This window comes from Physeter macrocephalus, chromosome 4 (genome assembly GCF_002837175.3).
Source record: "Physeter macrocephalus isolate SW-GA chromosome 4, ASM283717v5, whole genome shotgun sequence".
Classification (NCBI taxonomy): domain Eukaryota; kingdom Metazoa; phylum Chordata; class Mammalia; order Artiodactyla; family Physeteridae; genus Physeter; species Physeter macrocephalus.
The window spans coordinates 146,006,339-146,028,939 of record NC_041217.1 but is presented as its reverse complement, the minus strand read 5'-3'; the positions used below and the strand labels follow the sequence as shown (position 1 = coordinate 146,028,939).

At 37.1% G+C, this 22,601-nt stretch overlaps 1 protein-coding gene across 1 annotated transcript in view; it reads right to left on the bottom strand.

Annotated features, from left to right (window-relative positions):
• PIK3R3 (phosphoinositide-3-kinase regulatory subunit 3) overlaps positions 1-22,601 on the bottom strand; it is an 87,777-nt gene that overhangs the window by 20,357 nt on the left and 44,819 nt on the right. The window contains exons 2-5 of the mRNA XM_007130499.4: positions 15,585-15,693; positions 13,570-13,668; positions 5,946-6,126; positions 5,429-5,554 (exon numbers count right to left, since the gene is read on the bottom strand). Of these exons, the coding sequence (XP_007130561.2) occupies positions 5,429-5,554; positions 5,946-6,126; positions 13,570-13,668; positions 15,585-15,693 (515 nt within the window). The remainder of the gene's footprint in view (positions 1-5,428; positions 5,555-5,945; positions 6,127-13,569; positions 13,669-15,584; positions 15,694-22,601) is intronic.

Below are 22,601 nucleotides of genomic sequence, written 5' to 3'. Positions count from 1 at the left end.
GCGGAGCACAGGCTCCGGACGCACAGGCTCAGCGGCCATGGCTCACGGGCCCAGCCGCTCTGCGGCCTGTGGGATCCCCCCAGACCGGGGCACGAACCTGTGTCCCCCGCATCGGCAGGCGGACCCTCAACCACTGCGCCACCAGAGAAGCCCAATAGTGGCCATTTTTTCTAGCCTCCATTCACAGGAGGGTTAGCTCTCCCCAAGATTCCAATCCATACCATGAGTCTGACTTCACACCCTTGACCCTTGTGGAGTGCTTTGGTTCATTATCTTGCATAAATTCATTCAACAAATAACTGAACACCAACTATATGCCAGGCATTATTTGAAGCATTTGGGATATGTTAGTAAACAAACTTAAAGATTTCTGCCCTCCTGGAACTTATAGTTTAGGGGGTTATACAGACAATAAATAATAGAACAAGTAAATAAATTACATAGTTTGTTAGAAGGTAAGAAGTATTACGGAAAAAGAAAAATAGAGTGGGAAAGGAGAAGTGAAATGTGAGCTGGAATTTCAAATAAAGTTGTCAAGTGAGCCTCGCTGAGATGACAACATTTGAGCAAAGCCTTGAAGGAGGTGAGGTGGTTGGCCAGATGCCTATCTCGGGGGAAAGTGTTTCAGGCAAGGAAATGGCTGGTGCAAAGACTCAAAGATAGGCAGCAGGTCTAGTATATTCGCGGAGCCACAAGGAGGCTAGTGTGGCTGGAGTACAGTGGGGAAGAGAGTTATAAGAAATGAGGTCAGAGAGGAAGAGGGACACAGATCATACTGGCATTGTAGAGAGAACTCTGGCTTTCACTCTATGTAAAACGTGGAACCAGAGGTGGGTCTCAAACAAAGGAGTGCTATGATCTTACCTATGTTTTACAAGTATCACCTAGCTGCTATGTTGAGAACTGACCAGGGCAAGGGGAATATAGATAAGGGCAAGAAGACCAGTTGGGAGGTTTCTGTGATAAATGACTGACAGAGGCTTAGATCAAGGTATTAGCAATGGATGTGGTGAGAAGGAGTAGGATTCTGGGTATATTCTAAAGGTAAAGTCAACAGGAATGCCTGATGGACTGGACGCAACATGTAAAAGAAAGAGACTTCAGGGCTTTTGACCTGAGTAAGAAGAATATTATAACTCTCAACAGAGATGGGGAAAAGCAAAGGGTAGAACAGCCTTGACGTGGAATATCAGAGTTCAATTTTGGATATATTAAGCTTGAGATATCTACTTAAACATCCAAGTGGGGCTGTTGAATAGGCAGTTGAATATATGAGTCTAGAGTTAAAAGAAGTCAGAAGAACCAGAGATAGAAGTTTGGGAGTTACTGACATATAGGTGGTATGTAAAGGCTCTATGAGACTTTGAGATCACACCAGAAAGTGAATGACTATCTAGAAAGGAGAACAGAACCATGGTCAAAGAGGAGAAATCAGCAAAGAAGACTGAGAAGAAACTACCAGGGAGGTCAAGCTCTCAGCTGTCTCTGCTTATTTCCAGATCCAAAAGTTCCATTTATGATTATTTATTATGGGTTCCTCTTCCGCCTCTGATGTATAGAAATATTCACATTGTTTTTGCATACAGCCATTGGCTTTTAATGTTTATCATTTTTTAGCATGAGATATAACATAACAGTAAAGTACATAAAAAATACATAGCTTAACAAGTTATAAAATGAACATCCACTACCAGCACCCCAGAAATTCCCTGTGTATGCTTTCTGGATCACAACTCCCTGCCTTTTGCCACTCCACCTTCCCTGCCTTGGTGATAACATTATCCTGCCCTTTATGATGATCACTTCCTTGTTATTCTTTATGGTTTTACCACTTTATGCTCACAGCCAAAATTAAAAAGTTAACATTTGCTTGGTTTTGTACCTTACAGAATACACTCATATTATATATATATTCTTTTGAATCTTTTACTCAATGTTTTTGTGAGATTAAACACAGTGTTATACGTTGCCCTTTAAATAAATATACACACACAATTACAGTAACCCATCACTGTTTTATTTGATGCAGAGGAAAGGGATTAAAGTATGCTATTTTGACTAATGCACATTATATTTAACAAATATTGTCAGTACTTTGCACTTTTACAAAATAGGGCCTCATCTCTCCCTCTGTATTTCTAGAGTCAAATATAGTTTCATACCTAGACTAGGTATTCGATAAATGTTTTTGGATGGTTGTGCTAACCTTTTATACCTGATTCTCCCTCTCTCTCTCTCTCTCTCTCTCTCTCTCTCTCTAACACACACTCACACTCAAATATAGCTGTAGTTGCCAGTACCTGCATCTTATAGATGGGAACTTGAAGCATGGACAAGTGATGTCTCTCACGGGACATCACTAGTTTTTAACATAACCAGGATTAGAAAATAAATCTCCTAAATTCCAATTCAGTTCATTTTATATTTTTTAAAAAGGTAATACACGCACAGAGAAAAAAATAAATCAAACAATACAAAAGAATAGTAAAGATTAAGTTCCCTACTCCTGCACCCTCACTGCCTTAATTATCTTCCCCAGAAAGTATATCAGTTTTTGACCAGAGATATTCTGAGTACATATAAATATATAACACCTTCCAAATTCTTTTTTTAACCATAAATGACAGTATACCACACATATTTTTCTTTTTTAAAATAATTAATTAATTAATTAATTTGGCTGCATCGGGTCTTAGTTGCCAGTGGAATCTTTACTGAAGCATGTGGGATCTTCCGTTGCAGCGCACGGGCTTCTCTCTACCACATGTATTTTTCTGTACCTCACTTCTTTTTGTTACTTAATATGTCTTAGAAACCACTCAAAATCAGTAGACTGCCTTATTCTTTTTGATGGTTATAGAATAATTTCATTTCATTTTTGTTTTTTTTTTTGTTTTGTTTTAACATCTTTATTGGAGTATAATTGCTTTACAATGGTGTGTTAGTTTCTGCTTTATAACAAAGTGAATCAGTTATACATATACATATGTCCCCATATCTCTTCCCTCTTGAGCCTCCCTCCCACCCTCCCTATCCCACCCCTGTAGGTGGTCACAAAGCACTGAGTGCTATGTGGCTGCTTCCCACTAGCTATCTATTTTACATTTGGTAGTGTTCATTTCGTTTTAAAAAGAAGAAATGCCATTTTTGTTATAGAATACTACATGCATATTATTATTTTTATTATTTCCTTCTTTCTATTTTAACTGTATTTTCCCCAAATCTCTCTAATTCTATCCCCAAAACATCCCAGCATATTTTTATAAAGTCTTCTCCCTTCAGGTGAGTAGGTATACCCAAAGCTGAAATCATGTACACACAATTCTTTAAATGCTGTCTCCTTTACCTGAAACTACATCATTAGCATTTCTCAGGTCATCAGGAATTCCTAAGAAGCACTTAATAACAGCAGTTGCCTCTGGGGAATGGGGACTTTTACTTTGTGTGATATAATTCATAGAATTCAGCAACATTTATATTGAAATTAACATATTTATATAACTTTTTCACTTTTTAAAAATCAAGAAGTTTTAAAATAATTTCTGAAAACTATTCTAATAGCTGTATAACCTTCTATTATATGTATGATAATTTCACCATCCCCTAATGTTGACCACGTATGTTGATTCCTCAGTAACTTTTTCCCCATTCTAACTCAAACACTAGCCTCATCACAGATAATGCACCTAGAAAAGGTAAAGGAATACAGAAAAGCTGAAATCTGCAGTGTAAAAAAAGCATACACACACAGGCACATCACAGACACAAGTATCAGAAAGGGAAAAAAAGTTATTAAAATCATTCTGAATAACTAATTAACTAATAAAAGAAAACCTGAAAATAAAATGAAATCAAACATCTCACACAGAAAAATGGACCATTACGGCAATTCTGGCCACTGTAATCCCACACCTTTCCCCAATCAGCACTATATCTCATACCTAACCTATAATCCTCACAGGCCAATATCCCCTAATAAACTCCTCCAGTCCTGAGGTTCCTGGTACAGTCTCTACCTTTACACTGCCCACCACAGACACGAGCTTAGAAATAAGATCAAGGGTTTTAGGGCTGAGAAATCAAGAACATTAATTCTAGGGTCAAAACAAGGTACCATGAAGCATAGTAATACTGGAATACCCTTCACAGTTAACTATAGACTATAGACAAAGATATAAAAAAACAAGTATTTCACATTATAGTCAAATTGTCAAAACACAAAGAGAGAATTTTGAAAGCAGCAAGAGAGAAGCAACCTGTCATATACAAATGACCCCCAATAAAATTAATAGCTGATTTCTCATCTGAAACATAGAGGCCAGAAGGCAGCAGGTAGGCATATTTAAAGCCCTGAAAGAAAAAAAAAAACCTATCAACCAAAAATTCTATAACCAGCAGTACTGTCCTTCAAGAATGAAGGAGGAGAAATTAAGATATGCCCAGATAAACAAAAGTTGAGGAGTTTGTTTCCACTAGACCTGCCCTACAAGAAATGCTCAAGAGACTCCTTCAGGGTGAAATGAAAGGACACTAGACAGTAACTCAAAACTACATGAAGAGGAACTTCCCTGATGGTCCAGTGGCTAAGACTCTGAGTTCCCAGTGCAGGGAGCCCGGGTTTGATCCCTGGTCAGGGAACTAGATCCAATGTGCTGCAACTAAGATCCCACATGCGGCAATGAAGATCCCGCGTGCCGCAACTAAGACCTGGTGCAGCCAGATAAATATTAAAAAAAAAAAAAAAAAAAACCTACATGAAGAAATAAAGAATACTGGTAAAGGTAACTGGATAAGTAAATATAAAAGCCTATATGATTTAAAGGACAAATGCATAAAACAATAATTATAAATCTATGCTAATTGGCAATGTATAAAAATGTAATCAGTGGCAGTAACAATATAAAGGGGGAGGAATAAAGATGTATAGGAGCACAGTGTTTATACCCTATTGAAAAGTTATTCAATAATAAGTTGGTATTATTCAAACTAGTTTATTTGATATTAAGATATTAATATGAAAAAGAAAATGTATACATATGTATAACTCAATCACTTTGCTGTACACCAGAAACTAACACAACATTGTAAATCAAAGATACTTCAATTAAAAACAAAAAGATATTAAGACAGCTTAAACAACAAGGTCCTACTGTATAGCACAGGGAACTATATTTAATATCTTAACCTATAATGGAAAAGAATCTGAAAAATAATTTATATATATAAATATATATATTTAAGAATCTATATATGTAAATCAACTATATGTCAATAAAAAATAAAAATAAATTAAAAAATTTTTTAATTAAAAAAGATATTAAGACAACTAAAGATTGTCAGGTGAATTACAGAAAATTATAAAATTATAGAAAATCCTATATAATACTTATTGCATACTTATTGGCCTAAACAACAAAAATATACTAACCTGGGATGTTCTGGTATATTCTTCATATAGCCTGTCATACTCTTTACTCTTTTCCTGATACTGAGAGTGATACTCTTGCAGTTTTTTACCTACTGCATCTATGTTATCTTCTTTCACCAACTGATCCTATACAGGTAAACAAAAGAAATAAATAGGAAACATAAACAGAAGTATTTTTATATAAAGTTAATAAACACATGCAACAAGCTATTAAGGAATAGTAGCCACAAAATAAGTTCTAAAAATATCTTAAATCTTAAGTAGGAAATTTTAAACGTCTAAATTTCTTTTTTTTTTTCTAACTGATAAGCCTGGTAAGTTAGAATCAAATGATGTTGTTAAATAATGACTTGCCGATTAGCTATCAAGAGCTTGTGTAATCATGGGACTTCCCTGGCGGTCCAGTGGTTAAGACTTCACACTTCCACTGAAGGGGGCACGGGTTCGATCCCTGGTGGGGGAACTAAGATCCTGCATGCTGTGTAGCACAGCCAAAAAAAAAATTGTGTAATCATACCTGTTGGTATCTGGACACTGGGTACATCAGCTTCACATCAAGTTTGGGATTGTACTGAGCAAGAGATTCATGATGATAGTGGCTAATGAGCTCCACCACAGAATTAAATGTCAGAGGATCAGAAAAGCCATATTTACCATCTCGATGATAGATCTTTATTAGCTTATTATTGCCTCCCTTCCTGTGAACAACAAGACAACAACTGTAGATTTTTTTCCCAAAAAATTCTATTGAAGTACTACTTTCACATGGAGATATGAAAGCTTGGTGTCACATTATAAACAAGTTTTTACTATGTTAATGAAACTGGAATGGGTAAAAAGGCACATGTTATGTGTGTAGAAGTATACATAATATCACATTTTTTTTACAACTGTTTCTTTTGTCTATAAAATATCTTGGTTACTAAAGGTCAGCATACTTACACAGCTTCCAGTATCAACAAATTTAGCAAAAATAATCACACACACACAAAAACACAAGTAAATTGTATCTTTTGTTTATTTTCTGAATGAATTTTTTAATTTAAGTTCTGTATCAGGAAGAACAGGGACAATCTCTTTGGGATCTAAAGATACGTGGTTGTGTGTCTGTGGAGGGAAGCAGAAGCAATCTCTACATGAAGGGGGATGATAACCATTTGTCACACATACACCAACACAGCACTCAAGGTTTTATTGTTAATGCACAAACATAATTAAGCTCCTTGAATGATTTATAACTGAGTAATTAATCTAGCACCTTACATTATTTTTTCTTTTATATTTGCTTATAATTCTTGGAAATGACTATTTAGGCTATCACAATATGTAAATGATTCAACTGTCATTAAACTGTTTTACAAAGTACAGCTTTTGAAGAGTCATTTATATTAGATGGATGTAATCTGATGCTTGAATAGTTTAGACCACTTTTGCTTACTGAGCCATATCCAATGGTCCCTTAAAAGATAATTTATAACCAAAGCTTAAAATGGCAATGTTTTACAAGTCCCATAAGGTATAATCTAAAACCAGAGCAGATTTATTCATTATATCATAGCAAAATACTGCACCATTCCCACTCAAATGTTCTTATAGCAGAATGCAGACTTAATGGAGAAAAAATATGCTTCTGTATCTCTTTATGCCATGCCATTACACATGATAAATGAACCACTGGGATTTGTGAAAGGTCAAACACAATTGGTTTAAATCTGTGGATTGATTTAAATTTAATGCTCAGAAGGTCAGTATTTAGATGGATGAAGAACTATTCCTGTAAAATGTACATTAGAAGGACCACCTAATCATACTCAGTTTCTATAGGTGTATATACCCACACATATACCCACAATAAATGCAAGCTGGTCTTTCTGCTAGAGAAAAGCTAAAAAGCACTCATTCATTCAAAAAAACTTATTGAACATCTACTATGTGCCAGGAACTGTATGAGGCACAGTGGACATAATGATAAGCAGGCCAGATATAGTACATGCTCTCACAGAACTTCCAGTTTAGGAGCATGAGGAATGTATCTCCATCTTTATAAAGAGGATAAAGAATTTTTCATTAAGATAGAACATATAAAATAAACAACTAGATCTATCAACTGGTATTAAGTCCTTTGGAAAAAAAATAAGGCAGAGTAAAGGGAATAGATCATTCTGGGGGTGGAGAGATAGCTATTTTATACATGTTACACAACGAAAACCACTCTGTTCAGGTGACATTTAGCAGAATCCTAAATGAAGTGAGGGAGCTAGCACAGCAGATATCTGGGGGAGTTTTCCAGACAGAGGGAATGGCAAGTGCAAAGCCCCTGAGGTAGAAGCAAGCTTGGCATGGTCCAGGCACAGCAATGAGGCCAGTGATGCTGGGGCTGAATGAGCAAAAAGGAGAGTAGTGGGAGACAAAGTAATAGATATAAAAGGAGCTTAGATCATTTAATAGCTTATGGGTCATCATAATGGCTTTGGATTTTGCTGAGTAAGATAGGGGAACACAAGAGGGTCTGAGCAGAATGATATCTATTTTGTGTTTTAAAAGGCTCATTCTAGCTTCTAGGTTGAGATGAAACCATTCAAAGTGGGAAGGGGTAGAGTGGAAAGATATTCTAGGCAAGACATGATGGTGTCCTGGACAAGGGTAGTAGCAGTGGAGACACTGAGAAATGGTGGGATTCTGCATATATGTTGAAGAGAGAGCTGACAGGATATGCTGTGGCCTGGATATGGATATGAGAGAAAGAGACAAGGTAAAGATGATTTCAAGGTTTTCATCTTAAGTAGTCAGAACAGAATTGTCACTTATTGGAGTGAAGAAGGATATATAAAAGGAACATGTTTAAAGAGGAAAAAACATTTTGGTTTTAGACATGTTACATTTGAGATGCCTAGTGAACATCCAAGAGCAGAGGATCCTGCAGCCTATGTGAAGAATCTAAAGTTCAGGGATAGATGTATAAAATCAGGAATTGTCAGCCTATAGATGTTATTTGAAGATGAACATAGTTGAGTAAGAGAAAAGGTCCAAGGTCTAAGTCCTGGGGTACACCAATGTTTAGTGGTCAGGGAAATGACAAAGGAAACCAAGAGAGGGGAATTAATGAAGTAAATGGTATCCAAAAAAACAATTAAAAAAAAAGCATTTCAACAAAGAGGAAATAATCAACTGGGTAAATGATCCTGGGGCTTGGCAAAGTAGAGAATCACTAAGTGATCTTGACAAAATGGTTTCAGTGGAATGGTAAGGATGGAAGCCTGACTGGAAGGGATTAAAGAGAATGAAAGAAGAGACAGAAGAAATGCCTATAGAGAACTGTCTTGAGGAATACTGCTGTAAATGGGAGCAGAGAAATAGGGAAATAGCTAGAAAGAGAAAGAGAGTCAAGGGAGTATTCCTCATTTACTATTTCTAAGTGAGAGACAGTATAGCATATTTATATACTGATGGGAACGGCTCAGTAGAGAGACAAAAACTGTTGATACAAAAGAAAGGACAAGATAATTCCTAGGGTGATGTCCTTGAGTAGGTTAGAGGGATGGGATGGGATCCAGTCCACAAGGGGATCTTGGACAAGGACATGAATGGAACAGGAAAAAGGCAGAGTATTCACATTCATGTTGACAGCTATAGCAACAGGAGCATGATGGAATTATGTCTTCTAACTGCTTCCATGTCCTCAGAGAAACAGGAAGCAGCTTGTTAAAAGGGAAAGAGGTGGGTTGTTGATCTGAAGAGAAAAAAAAGAATATGTGAAATTATCATCTAGGAAAAGTGAGAGAGCAAATGGATTGCGGAAATGCAAATTCAGCTGGGAAGTACTAAATGCCCACTTAAGATTAGCAGTCACAAAGTTAATGTGAGACCAATCAGCATGATGTATTTTTCTCTAGGTATAAGCAAAAAATAGATGGAGAGTTGAATTTAACAAGTGTTGGAATACAGTTAGACGACTACTATGAAGGGAGAGAGGAGCAAGTTTGGAGAGAGGATATATTCACAAGGGTAATTTTAATAGTGGACCGTGGACTCTAAACAGAGAAGGAGGGAAGTAAAGACATGAAGGAATTGTGGAATGGTGGATTTTAAATTATGCCTCTCCCTCACTGTAATCTTCTTGAACAGAAGAATCATGCTATTCCTTCTTATATCCTAGCACCTGGCCCAATGCCTGGCATATATCAGATTCCTAAAGATTTGTTAACTATCCAGATTTTCTACAATAAATACTATTTGCTGATTTTTTTAAATGGTTACTGAATTGAAAAAACTCTACTTTCTCATCACCTACTCTCTGCAGTCTGACTTCACTCTCATTCCTCTCATTTGAGGGTCACCAATGACTTTTACCAAATTCAGACTCTGCTCACTTCCTCTATCCCAGGCTCAGATTCTTTGCAGTGACTGAAATTTCCCTACTCCCTTCCTTCCCTCCATCCCCACTTCCTTCTTAATATTTCATACTCCCATGACCTCTAGGACATTACTCTTTTCTCTCAACCTCTTAAACTGCTCTTTCTCTGCCTCCATCCTGCTGCTAAACACAGTTATTCCCTTAAAAAATTTGCCTTCAGCCTCTACCCATTTTTTCCAAAATAAACTCTTTCTTTAAAATTCCAATTATTCTATATAGATGGTACCTGAATCTTCTTCTGGCCCTACACTGTCTCCTAAGCATTAAACCTAAATTTCTAGCCATATTCTAGATATATTTTTACCTGGAAGTTCTGAAGCAGCTAAAAATCAACTGCTCCTGGCTCTATTTCTATAAATGGCACATTCATTCTAAGCCCCGCAGGGTCAAACCACAGTCACTTATAACTCCTCCTCAACCTCATACCTTTTCTATTATCAAATTCTTTTAGCTCTTAGCTCCACATTGCCTCTTACTTTGATTCCTCAACTCCATTCCTAGAGCCACCATCCTAGGTAATAGTTTATTTAATCTTTAAATCATGTCATTTTCCTGCTTAAAACCTTTTATTAATTTTTTTTGCACTTAGAAATAAAGTTCAAATTCCCTACCATGGCTCATCAGGCTCTCTGCATTGGGCTCTTTCTCACTTTCACTACCACTCTGTGGTTCACACTGGAAGCCTACCACTCTGTGGTTCACACTGGAAGCCAGGCACAGCAGTCTCTGCATTCATTGGATCCACCAAATATTTCCAAAATCAGCGTCTTTGCATTTTCTGTTCCCTCTCCCTGGAACACTTTTCTGGCTGGCTCTTTCTAACCCTTCAGTTTTCCAAAGTCATATCCTCAGAGAGGCCCTCCTGAAAACTATGTGAAATTCCCTTTCCTCATATTCTGTTATCAGATAACCTTATGTATTCCCTATATAGCACTTCATACACTGTGAAATTATCTTGTCTTTTTTTTTTATTGAACTAAGTTGATTTACAATATTGTGTTAGTTTCAGATGTACAACAAAGTGATTCAGTCTCATTTCTTTTTTGGCTATGCCTCGCAGCTTGTGGGATCTTAGTTCCCCAACCAGGGCCACGCCAAGTCCTAACCACTGGACTGCCAGGGAACTCCCTCATTTCTTTTTTATGTGTTTATTTTGTCTCCCTCTCCCCCCACTAATACCCCTTCCCAAATATAAACACTATAGACAAGAGACCATGTCTGGCTTGTCCATCATTTTCTTTTCCTAGAACAATGTGGGCACTCAGTAATATTAAATGATTAAAGAATAAATCTAATTCTGGATGATCATTCCCTCTAATTAATAATAGCCTTCTAACTCTTTACTAGTCTCTATCTTCTTTTATTTTTTTCTATTCAAATATGGTCTGATCATATAACTTCCCTATTTAAAAAATGAAATGGTTCCCCCGCCTCCCTATGATAATAAACACAAACTCCAAATTTTAGAATTCAAGGCCCTCTTCAACATGACCCTTTTCCAACCTTCTATCCCCTACTGCTTTTTCCTCTTTTCAAATGTTACCCTCTAGCCAAATGGGATTGCATCTCACAGAACAGGACTCTATGGTTCCTCACCTTCATATCTTTGCTCCTATTGTTACCTAATCCTGCAAACCTCCTCTCCCAACTTTCTACATATCCAAATCTGTTAGGAGGTAACTATGAAATATAAGCAAGAAGATGGTGGCTTAGACTTGGATGGTAGAGAAGTGTGAAGAGATTATGGATATAGATTTGGAGGTAGAGTTGGCAGGACTTGTTTAATGATGGATTGGATGTGAGGCCGAGGGAAAGGGAGGAAAAAAAGATTTGTGGCTCTAGTAACTGTAGAGATGGTGGTTCTGCTTCTGAAAAAAGGAAAGACTAGAAGAGAAACAGTCTGGGTAGAGGAGATGCATTAGAGATCAAGAATTCTGCTTTGACTATATTAAAATTAGTATGTTCTCTAGTTACCTAAGTAGCAACTGGATATATGCATCTGGAATTCAGGAGGTCAGAGCTGGAGATAAGGTTTATGAATCATCACCACAAAGCTGTATATTAAAGCCATGGGAGAGGACAAGCTCACCTTGGGAGAATGAATACAGAGGAGAAAAGGAGGCCCAATTCTGAGCCCTGGGATATTGAGCAAAGGAGTTAGGAAGAAAATTAGGAGAGAGTGATGTCACAACAGCCAAGACAATAAACTGTTTCTAAGAAGAAGTGTCTATGACTAATGCTGCTAAGAGGTCAGGTAAGGTAAGAGAGAAGTAGCCATTGGTTTAGCTGTCCGTGTAGAGTAGTAAGAGACAGAAGCCTGACTGGAATGGGAAAAAATTATGTTGAATGAATCACTGTAGAACACTAATTATTCCTCAGCACAACTGAAGTCCTAAGGTATTAATGTCTTTACCAGAAACTGATATAAACCCCAAATTTCTAGCATAAAATATGGGATTATTTTTCCTAAAGATACTAGGCTGGAAAGGCAGCAAAGAGACAGATAAGTCTGGATTTGAACTCATCCTCTGCCACTTACAAGCTAAGTTGTCTTTAGGACAAGTTTCTTAACCAAGTTAAGCTTCAGTTATTTCATCTATAAAATGGAAATATTAATAATACCTACCTCATAAGGTTGTTTTGATAAATAGATATTGAATGTAAAATGCTTAGTACAAGGAAGTTGTTATTGTCACTATTGTTATCATTATTCTTTTCTTTAGATATTCCTTTTAAAAAAAAAATCACAAGACTTTATTGCCCTTAGGCTATGTTAATTGTTAAAACTAAATGTGGAAATATCTAATACAGTATTCCTAACCTATTTAAATATACATCCCATCTGGGCTTCCCTGGTGGTGCAGTGGTTAAGAAGCCGCCTGCCAATGCAGGGGACACGGGTTCGAGCCCTGGTCCGGGAAGATCCCACATGTCACAGAGCAACAAAGCCCATGCGTCACAACTACTAAGACTGCGCTCTAGAGGCCGCAAGCCACAACTACTGAAGCCCATGTGCCTAGAGCCGATGCTCCACAACAAGAGAAGCCACCGCAATGAGAAGCCTGCGCACGGCAACGAAGAATAGCCCCCACTCGCCACAACTAGAGAAAGTCCGTGTACAGCAACGAAGATCCAATGCAGCCAAAAATCAATTAATTAAAAATATATCTATAAAAAAAGGTTTTTTATAAATATATATACACATCCCATCTTTGTAAATATAAAGAATGATACATCCATGTTATGAGATTCTAATACGCCCACATGGATGGCATGATATAGGCTGAGAATTGCTTTATCTTCTACATATCCTCATCAGCCTAAATTATGTTGAGTTTTACTCTCTGAAGTCTGTATTGAGGAAAACAATAGTTATTGGAGGGGTGGATTCCCAGCACATCATTAATAACCTTAGGCTGTGCCCATGACTTCTCTCCTTCACTCATAAGGTCAACAGTATATTTCTTACTTCATTACATTTAGGGATTTTAAGCCATTTTGTCTTATTGCTACATAAAAATAAAAACTGTTGCCTTTTTAATATTACATTTAAATATTTAAATGTGTAGAAAAAGGACAGTTAGCCAAACTAAAAATTATGTATCTAAATTAAATAAAAATATGAAAAATTTGTATGTAAAGATTTAAATAAAATACGGGAATCTTTGTATACCCAGAAATAAACAATCCTAGTAGAACCCTAGCCAAAATGCTGAAAAATACTCACCGCAAAGTCAAAGTGTAATCTCCCTGCATTTTTGTTGAGGCATCTCTGACCAAGAAGGTACCATCTGGCATGTCCCGTAATTTGTCATTTACCTCCTCCCTGAAGAACAGAATTATAGGAAAAATGAAAAAAATGTAAGTGTTGGTTGTTCTTTTCACATATTATCACTAAGACTAGTTGGGAGGTAGGTACGTCTAAGGTTATAGAATCATGGGGGCTGCCAGAGGTCATTTAGTTCCTTCCCCTAGATATTTCTTACTGTTTTGATTTTTGGTGTTATGCAATCTAAGGAAGGGTATTTGATTTTTAAACTCTTCCAGGTTTCAACTGTCTGTAGGGAATAGTGTTTCCATTAAGCCTTTAGGGCTTCCTTAGGCAGGTATGAACTTGTAGAGTTTCAGAAAAAAACAACAGCTGTTTAGAAAGAAGATTAAGTTTAAGCAACAGTGGCAGCTGGGTCAGATCAGAGTGGGGATAATTTACTCAGTTCACAACCTTTAATATAATATTCTCCAATTTGAATTTATACTGATAACAAATTCCTTCTGCAGAGTTGGTTTAGGACTTTAAGGAACAACACTAGAAGACTCAAAGAAAATGGCAGGGCATAAAATAACCTTGAATTATAGAACCATATGGTCTTAAAATATAAATTAAGTAGTATTTAAATATAACAGATCCTTTTATTGTACACTGCTAAAATTTAAATTTTCTGATCAATTTGAATATGAAATATATTAAGTCTTCCTTAAAAAATTAAATAAGGAATTACCATATGACCCAGAAATTCCACTTCTGGGTATACACCCAAAGAACTGAAAGCAGAAACTTGAACAAACATTTATACACCAATGTTCATAGCAACATTATTCACAATAGCCCAAAGCTGTAAACAATCCAAATATTCACCAAAGCCAAATGTCGAGATGAATGAATAAATAAAAATGTGGTATGTACATATAATGGAATAATATTCAGCCTTAAAAAGGAAATTCTGACACATGCTACAACATGGATGAACCTTGAAGACATTATGCTAAGTGAAATAAGCCAAACACAAAAGGACAAATGTTATATGATTCCACTTATATGAGGTACCTAGAATAGTCAAATTCATAGAAAGAGAAGGCAGGATGGTGCTTGCCAGGGGCTAGGGAGAACAGGAGGAAAGGGGAGTTAGTGTTTAATTGGTACAGAGCTCCACTTTGGGAAGATGAGAGTTCCAGAGATGGATGGTGGTGATGGTTGAACAATAATGTGAATGTACTTTATGCCACTGAACTGTATATTTAAAGATGGTTAAAATGATAAGGAAAAAAAAAGAAATGAGTGCTACTTTGTAATGGGAGAGAACAGACAAGAGAAAGAGAAGGACAAGCATATTGAGCAATACAGAAGCAACCTGGAATCTGACTTGGCAGAAATGGATAGGACTTTTTAAAAACAAGAAAATACAATGTTCAAATTTTAAAATATATATACGTATATATTTTTTCCTTCTGTAAGTTCAAAGCTTTCCAAAACCACATTTTACCCAAAAAGCAAATCTATCCTAGAGTCCTGTTTCTCAAAAGGAGGTGTGTGAAGGGTGCATAAAAATCACCTGGGGAGGTTATAAATGCAGATTCCTGGACCCTACCCCATGATTCTTGTGCATGCAGAGATTGTGGAACCATTGCCTTAGAAACAGAAAAGTAAGGAAAATTAAGTACAGATAAATATCTTTTATCCTAAAACACATGCACCTATCCTAAATGTATAGGTTTCATTTATTCAGAAGTCTATCCTCAATACAGTATTAAAAGTAATAATCACAGCCATAATTGAAAGATTTTCTTGTCACTTTTTTTGTGGGAAGAAAAGCGTTTAGAAAATTTGAAAGGTTCTCCTAAACAATTTTTTAAATGGCAATCTTTAAATGACAACTTGTGGGGCATTAAAAATGTTTTATTTTAACTCTTAATCTCAAAATTATTTTTTTAAACTTCATTCAATTATAGTACCCTTCTAGTTACCTTGAAATATCCCCCCAGTACCATTCTGCATCCTGAAGAGAAATAGAACCGTCCTTCATTCCATTTGTAATGGCTGAAGTCATTGGCTTAGGCGGCTTTGGTGGAAGAGCTAGAAGGGAAATGAATATTATTATTTTGTAGATGTAAATTATTATTTGTTTTCTAATTTCCTCAGTCAAACACAGCTCATTAACCAATGTACATTAAGATTCAAATAATTATAAATCAAATTAAGAGTTATTTTACGTTAAATGTTAAACATTAGCCAAAGAAAGAATCCTTTTAGAACTCTACCAATAATTGCCTGAAAAAATGAAATATTCAAGCTATTTGCGTTTTCTTCCTTCTTATAAAATACTAACTTTTCGTTGGATTCCTTTCTCCTAGACCAGGGGTGGGGAATAGAGAACGTCTGTGCCACCATTCTTTCAAGGTGGCATTGTGAATGAGCGGCACTCCTTTCCTCCATGCCAGGAAACGGTCTCAAAATCCACGTCATTTTTTCTTTATGCAGTTTTTTTTTTTTGCCCCATCGCGTGGCCTGCGGGGATCTTAGCTCCCCAACCAGTGATTGAAACCTGCCGCCTGCAGTGGAAGCGTGGAGTCTTAACCACCGGACTGCCAAGGAAATCCCCTCAAAATCTGTGTCATTCATGCTTCCAGGCATCCATTACCAGTCTATCAGAGTGAGATGAAGTCTTGTTTGTCATCCCTGCCTCAGGCAGAGGAGTGAATGAATTGCGCGAATAGACACCACCCAAAGTGGCTTTGAAAGCAGTGAGCTGATGCAGCTCAGTTCCCTGGTTCCCAGAAATACGTATTAAATGTCTATCATCTGCAAGAAAGTGCTAAAAAGTGGGGATACAGACTTGAGTAAGCCACCGTCCCTGGCCTTGAAGAGTTTACAGCTTTGTGAAAATGTTTGCCGTGATGGTCGTAATTAGACTGTCCATCTGGAGCATGCCCACTTTTGTCAGGCGCACTGGGGCTCCCTGGTCTTCCTGCCTCTCCAGTCCTGGACCAATCTGCCCCCTACTTTATGATTTACTGACAATTATCATGAACCAGCTCTTCTCTAAATTTGAACATCACATCCTATGGTTTTGGTTTTTTGTTTTTCACAGTATGCTCTTTCTCACTACTTTCCATAGTCTTCTCTGTACTTCATTTTTCAGAAAAGGATGATATGAGATCTGCTTTATTTAAAAATACTGACTAGGCACCACAGCCTCTGTAGCTGAGGGCTCATAGCTTGATCCCATGAAAAGGAGGAGCAAGGCCAGGCAAGTGGGTATTGGGAGAGAAGTAAGCTGTTCACATGTGCATTTATACCTATGCCTTTAATACATTTCCATAAAAAGCATTAATAAAGAAATGGACACTGAGACACTAGTCCTGACTAAAAATCAGTTGATTCTGCCTTTGTGATAACTATCAAAGGGTATGTTTCATTCACATAAGAGTACTTATTTTTCATTTTCTGGTGTTAACTTAAGAACACAATATAAAATACACACCAACTGACACAGACTGACTTCTGCACTTGACATAACCATTTACATCCATTCCTTACAGGAGACAGATTAAGTGTAAAAGATGGTCAATTTTGAGTTGCAAAGGTTGCAGAAATGACTTTGGTAGGGTTGGGTAGTGCTTTGTCAAATGGATGTCATAGTTTATTACTAGTAAAGAGAAGGGAAATGTAGTTTGCATTATTGCGTCATTTTTTCTAAAAAAAACTTAATGGGGCTCTACATTTAGTGGTCATATTAGGAAAAATGATAATCTGTAGAATGAATAGTTATGTTTTGTTACAACTAATACTTTCTTTGTTAAAAAGGTTGTATTAGCCATAAAAAGGAACGAGATTGGGTCATTTGTAGAGACATGGATGGATCTAGAGACTGCCATATAGAGTGAAGTGAGTCAGAAAGAGAAAAACAAATATCGTATATTAATGCATATACGTGGAACCTAGAAAAATGGTATAGATGAACCAGTTTGCAGGGCAGAAATAGAGACACAAATGTAGAGAACAAACATATGGACACCAAGGGGGGAAAGTGGTGGGGTGGTGGTGGTGTGATGAATTGGGAGATCAGGATTGACATATACACACTAATATGTATAAAATGGATAACTAATAAGAACCTGCTGTATAAAAAAATAAAATAAAATTCAAAAATTAAAAAAAATAAAGGCTAAAAAAATGTATATTTGTACACACACACACAATAAATTAAGTAATTTAAAAAATAATAAAAAGGTTTGTATTGGGACTTCCCTGGTGGCGCAGTGGTTAAGAATCCGCCTGCCAATGGCAGGGTACATGGGTTTGAGCCCTGGTCCGGGAAGATCCCACATGCTGTGGAGCAACTAAGCCTGTGAACCACAACAACTGAAGCTCGCACACCTAGAGCCCATGCTCCGCAACAAGAGAAGCCACCACAATGAGAAACCCGCGCACCATAATGAAGAGTAGCCCCTGCTCACTGCAACTAGAGAAAGCCCACGCGCAGGAATGAAGACCTAATGTAGCCAAAAATAAATAAATTTATTTTTTGAAAAAAGGTTGTATTGAGTCTTCAATTTCAAGCGTGGCTTAAAATGTAAATATATCACATGATGCATTTAAATACAATGATGCCTCTCAAGCAGTCAAACAGCATTCGTTTTGTGTTTAGAACTACAGAAGAAAATCTCTTCAAATAAAATAGTTCTAAATTAGAAAAAAAATAAACTTTTAATTCTAAACAGATGTCCAAAAAACTTCTCTCTCAAAAGACAACATGAAGCCCCATCACAAACAATTCAGTCCAAAAGCCATTAAGGGAGAGCTGGTCATGATGGTCAAGAGCTGGTGTCAGAGCCCAAAGCAGGTGAGGGAAGACTATGTCCATGTTTGAGGGCAGCTGCACAACAAGAATCTCAGAGCTCCAGCAGGGTGAGGAGGGAATCCTCAAGAGGACAACTTGGTGTGGGGTGTTGAAGGTGAGTGAAGAAGAAGGGCAGTGGCCTGGGGCCCGGGTGGCACAGAGTATTGGAGACCAAGCTAACAAGGACACAGTCCTAGGAGGTGGGCATCCCAACACCGTGGGGCAAAGCCAGATTAGGATGCAAAGAATTTCTAATTGGGCAGGGGATGGGAGGGAGTAGGCAGAATGTAGCAATAACTATGAAAGACTGGGGAATACAGAGAAATGGATCAAATAAGTAAAACTACTATAGATAATAGGAGCTGGGTTTCTCACAGTCTAAAAAGGAAGTTACAAATATGGAAAGGTAGAAAAATAGAATGAACCCTCTGGTTTGGACTGCAATTGCAGCTATTGATGTGAACTCATGGAATTCAACAGATAGACAGATAGATAGATATAAATGTCTGTACTTATAGAAAATACAACTATTCCCTAGCTCTGTCCCCTGAGAGGTCCTGGGATCAGCAAAATCCTAATATGCACACCTAGCACACAGATCCTGGTTTCTAATGCCATTCTCCACTAAAAGGAACCAGAGCTCTTTGGAGAAATGGCTGAGGTGGGGCAGAGCAAGTACCAAATGAACCTGGAACATTATGTTGTGCTAAAAAGTAACCAAGTACTCAAAGAATGAGGGGCCATGACAAAAGAACAAAGAAGCCAGCTTGAAGGGGCTCCCACTACCAAATCTGGGATAACTGGAGCATCAATACAAATAACAACAGTAAGGGAATATAAGCCATTAAACAAAATAGGAATCTATGTGTCCACATAGATATAAATAAATATGAAAAAATTGAAAGATTAATGAGGAGGAAGACATATAATTTCAAAGGCCTTCCCACAAATGCTTATTAATCACAAAAGTGTTGAAAAAGACTAATATAATAGTGGAGAACCCTGGCAAATATACCTTAATCAAGTAATCAAGGTTACTACCAACAGTAATGGTGAGATCACGGGCCCCCAACAGGATGCACCATGAAGGACACAACATCACTTCTGCCAAATACCTGCCATATATGCATAAGCTGAATCTAATCATGAGGAAATCAGACAAACCACAGACAAATCATCAGACAAACCACAAATGAAAGACATTCTACAAAATAACTGGCTTGGTGCTTCCCTGGTGGTGCAGTGGTTAAGAATCCGCCTGCCAATGCAGGGGACATGGTTCGAGCCCTGGTCCAGGAAGAACCCACATGCCACGGAGCAACTAAGCCCGTGCACCACACACCTAGAGCCTGTGCTCCGCAACAAGAGAAGCCACCGCAATGAGAAGCCCACGCACCTCAACAAAGAGTAGCCCCCGCTAGCCGCAACTAGAGAAAGCCCGCACGCAGCAACGAAGACCCAACACAGCCAAAAATAAGTAAATAAAATAAATAAATTTATTTTTAAAAAAAATAAAATTCTCTCTAAAAAAAACAAAACAAAACTGGCTTGGAATCTTCAAAAATATTAAGGTCGTGAAAGTCAAGAAAGACTGAGGGACTGTTCCAGATTGAAGAAGACTAGAGAATCATGACAATTAAATACAATGTGTGAGTATGGACTGTCTCCTTTTGTTATAAAAGACATTACTGGGACAATGGCAAAACCTGAATGGGATCTGAGGATGAGATGGTAGTAATGCATCAATGTTAACTTTCTGATTTTGATAGTTGTATTGTGGTTACGTTGGAGAATGTTCTTATTGGTGGGAAATACACATAAACATGGTCATCATGGACTATCATGTCAGCAACCTACTCTGAATGGTTCAAGAAATCAAGTTCTTTGTATCGTACTTGCAACTTTTCTTTAAGTTTTAGATTGTTTCAAAAAAACTTATTTTTTAATTAACAAAAAAGTTATAGATAATACTGTGGGGAAAGGGGAAGTGGCATGGACATATATACACTACCAAATGTAAAATAGATAGCTAGTGGGAAGCAGCCGCATAGCACAGGGAGATCAGCTCTGTGCTTTGTGATCACCTAGAGGGGTGGGATAGGGAGGGTGGGAGGGAGGGAGACGCAAGAGGGAAGAAATATGGGAACATATGTATAACTGATTCACTTTGTTGTAAAGCAGAAACTAACACACCATTGTAAAACAGTTATACTCCAAAAAAGATGTTAAAAAAAAAAATCCTAGTCAAAAAAAAAAAAAAAGAATGCAGTTGCTCCCCTATCTCACACCATATATGAAAAAATTAACTCAAAATGGATCAAAGACCTAAATGTTAAGAGCCAAATGATATACCTGACAAAAAATTGTACCTAGAACACATAAAGAACCTTGCAACTTAACAGAAAAAAAAGTGACTAAAATTAAAAATGGGCAAAGGATCTGAATAGACATCTCTCCAAAGAAGATATACAAATGGCCCACAAGCACATGAAAAGATATTCAATATCATTAGGCATCACGGAAATGAAAATCAAACCGCAATGAGATACCACTTCATACCCACTAGGATGATTACAATCAAAGAGACAGATAATAACAAGTGTTGGTGAGGATGTGGAGAAATTGGAACTTTCATACACTGCTGATGAATATGTAAAATGATGCAACTGGTTGGAAAACAGTCTAGTAGTTCCTCAAAAGGTTAAACGTACAGTTACCATATAACCCAGCAATTTCAATCCTAGCTGTATATTTCAAGAGAAATGAAACATACAACCATACAAAAACTTGTATATAAATGTTCATAGCTGTATTATTTATAATAGCCAAAAAGTGGAAACAACCCAAATGAATAAATAAAATGTGGTGTGTGTGTTAATACATATACATATAATTAAATATATTTAATATTTAATTATAAATTAAAAGGCAGTAAAAAGGAATAAAACATGCTGTAACATGGATGAACCATGAAAACATTAGACTAAGTGAAAAAACAGTCATGAAAGACCACATATTATATGATTCCATTGTCCAGAACATGAAAATCTATAGAAGACAAAGTAGAATAATGGCTGCCTAGGGTTGAGTTGAAGGGGAAAAGGGAATGACAGTTAATGTATGCAGTTATGTATGCAGGTTTCTTTGGGGGGTAATGAAAATGTTCCAAAATTGCTTGTGGTGATGGCTGCACAACTCTGTGAATATATTAAACACTACTGAATCATATACTTTTTAAGTGGATGAATTGTATAGTATGTGAATTATATCTCAATAAAGCTGTTTTTAAAAAAAAAAATCAGACTTCTGAAATCACTAGATGGGGGAGAGCTTGTTATAATCCATACTTTTTTTTCTAATTGGCTACTTATTTATACCTATCTTCTTTGAAAAGGCTTATAAAAGTAGCAACAGTTGGAACTATAATTTTGTAGAATTTAAAATTCCTCTACGTGTAAGGATTAACAGTTTAAACGTGTGCTATACAAAAGCACTCTGCTATCACTATGAAAGGTACAAAGACAAGGCACTCAAAAGAACAAATCTAGAGGGAATGACACTTAGAAACACCTAACCATAATTCTCAGCAGAATGAGGTAAATAACTATAATAAAAGTAAGTAAGGTGCAAAGAAAACCCAGCAAAAGGAACAACTGATCCCCTCCTGGGGAAACTTCAAGTTCAAACACTGGGCTTCTCAAACCTAGTCCTTACTGAACTGAATGCCATGACCAGGAGGGCCCAACAAGAACCAATTCGCCTCCTTGAATCAGCAGGTAGGTTACAACCTAATCACCAAAAGGAGCCACAGAGACTTGCTGCTGTCTATATTCCTTCTCTGGGGGAGCTCTATACTGAACTGAGTTGACCTGCAGCATGGGGAATCTGCTATTTATGGATAATGACAGTTTACTGATAGCTCCACCACCACCAAACAGATAATGATCACGTCACATGTATTACAGAGGGCTCCCATAGCCTCCTTATAACTTGCTTTTCTCATCTGCATAAATATAAGGAGAATGAAATGATTATAAAGCTGTTCCTACATAAAGTTGCTAAAAGAACACAATTAAGAATGAATGAAGGGCTTCCCTGGTGGCGCAGTGGTTGCGCGTCCGCCTGCCGATGCAGGGGAACC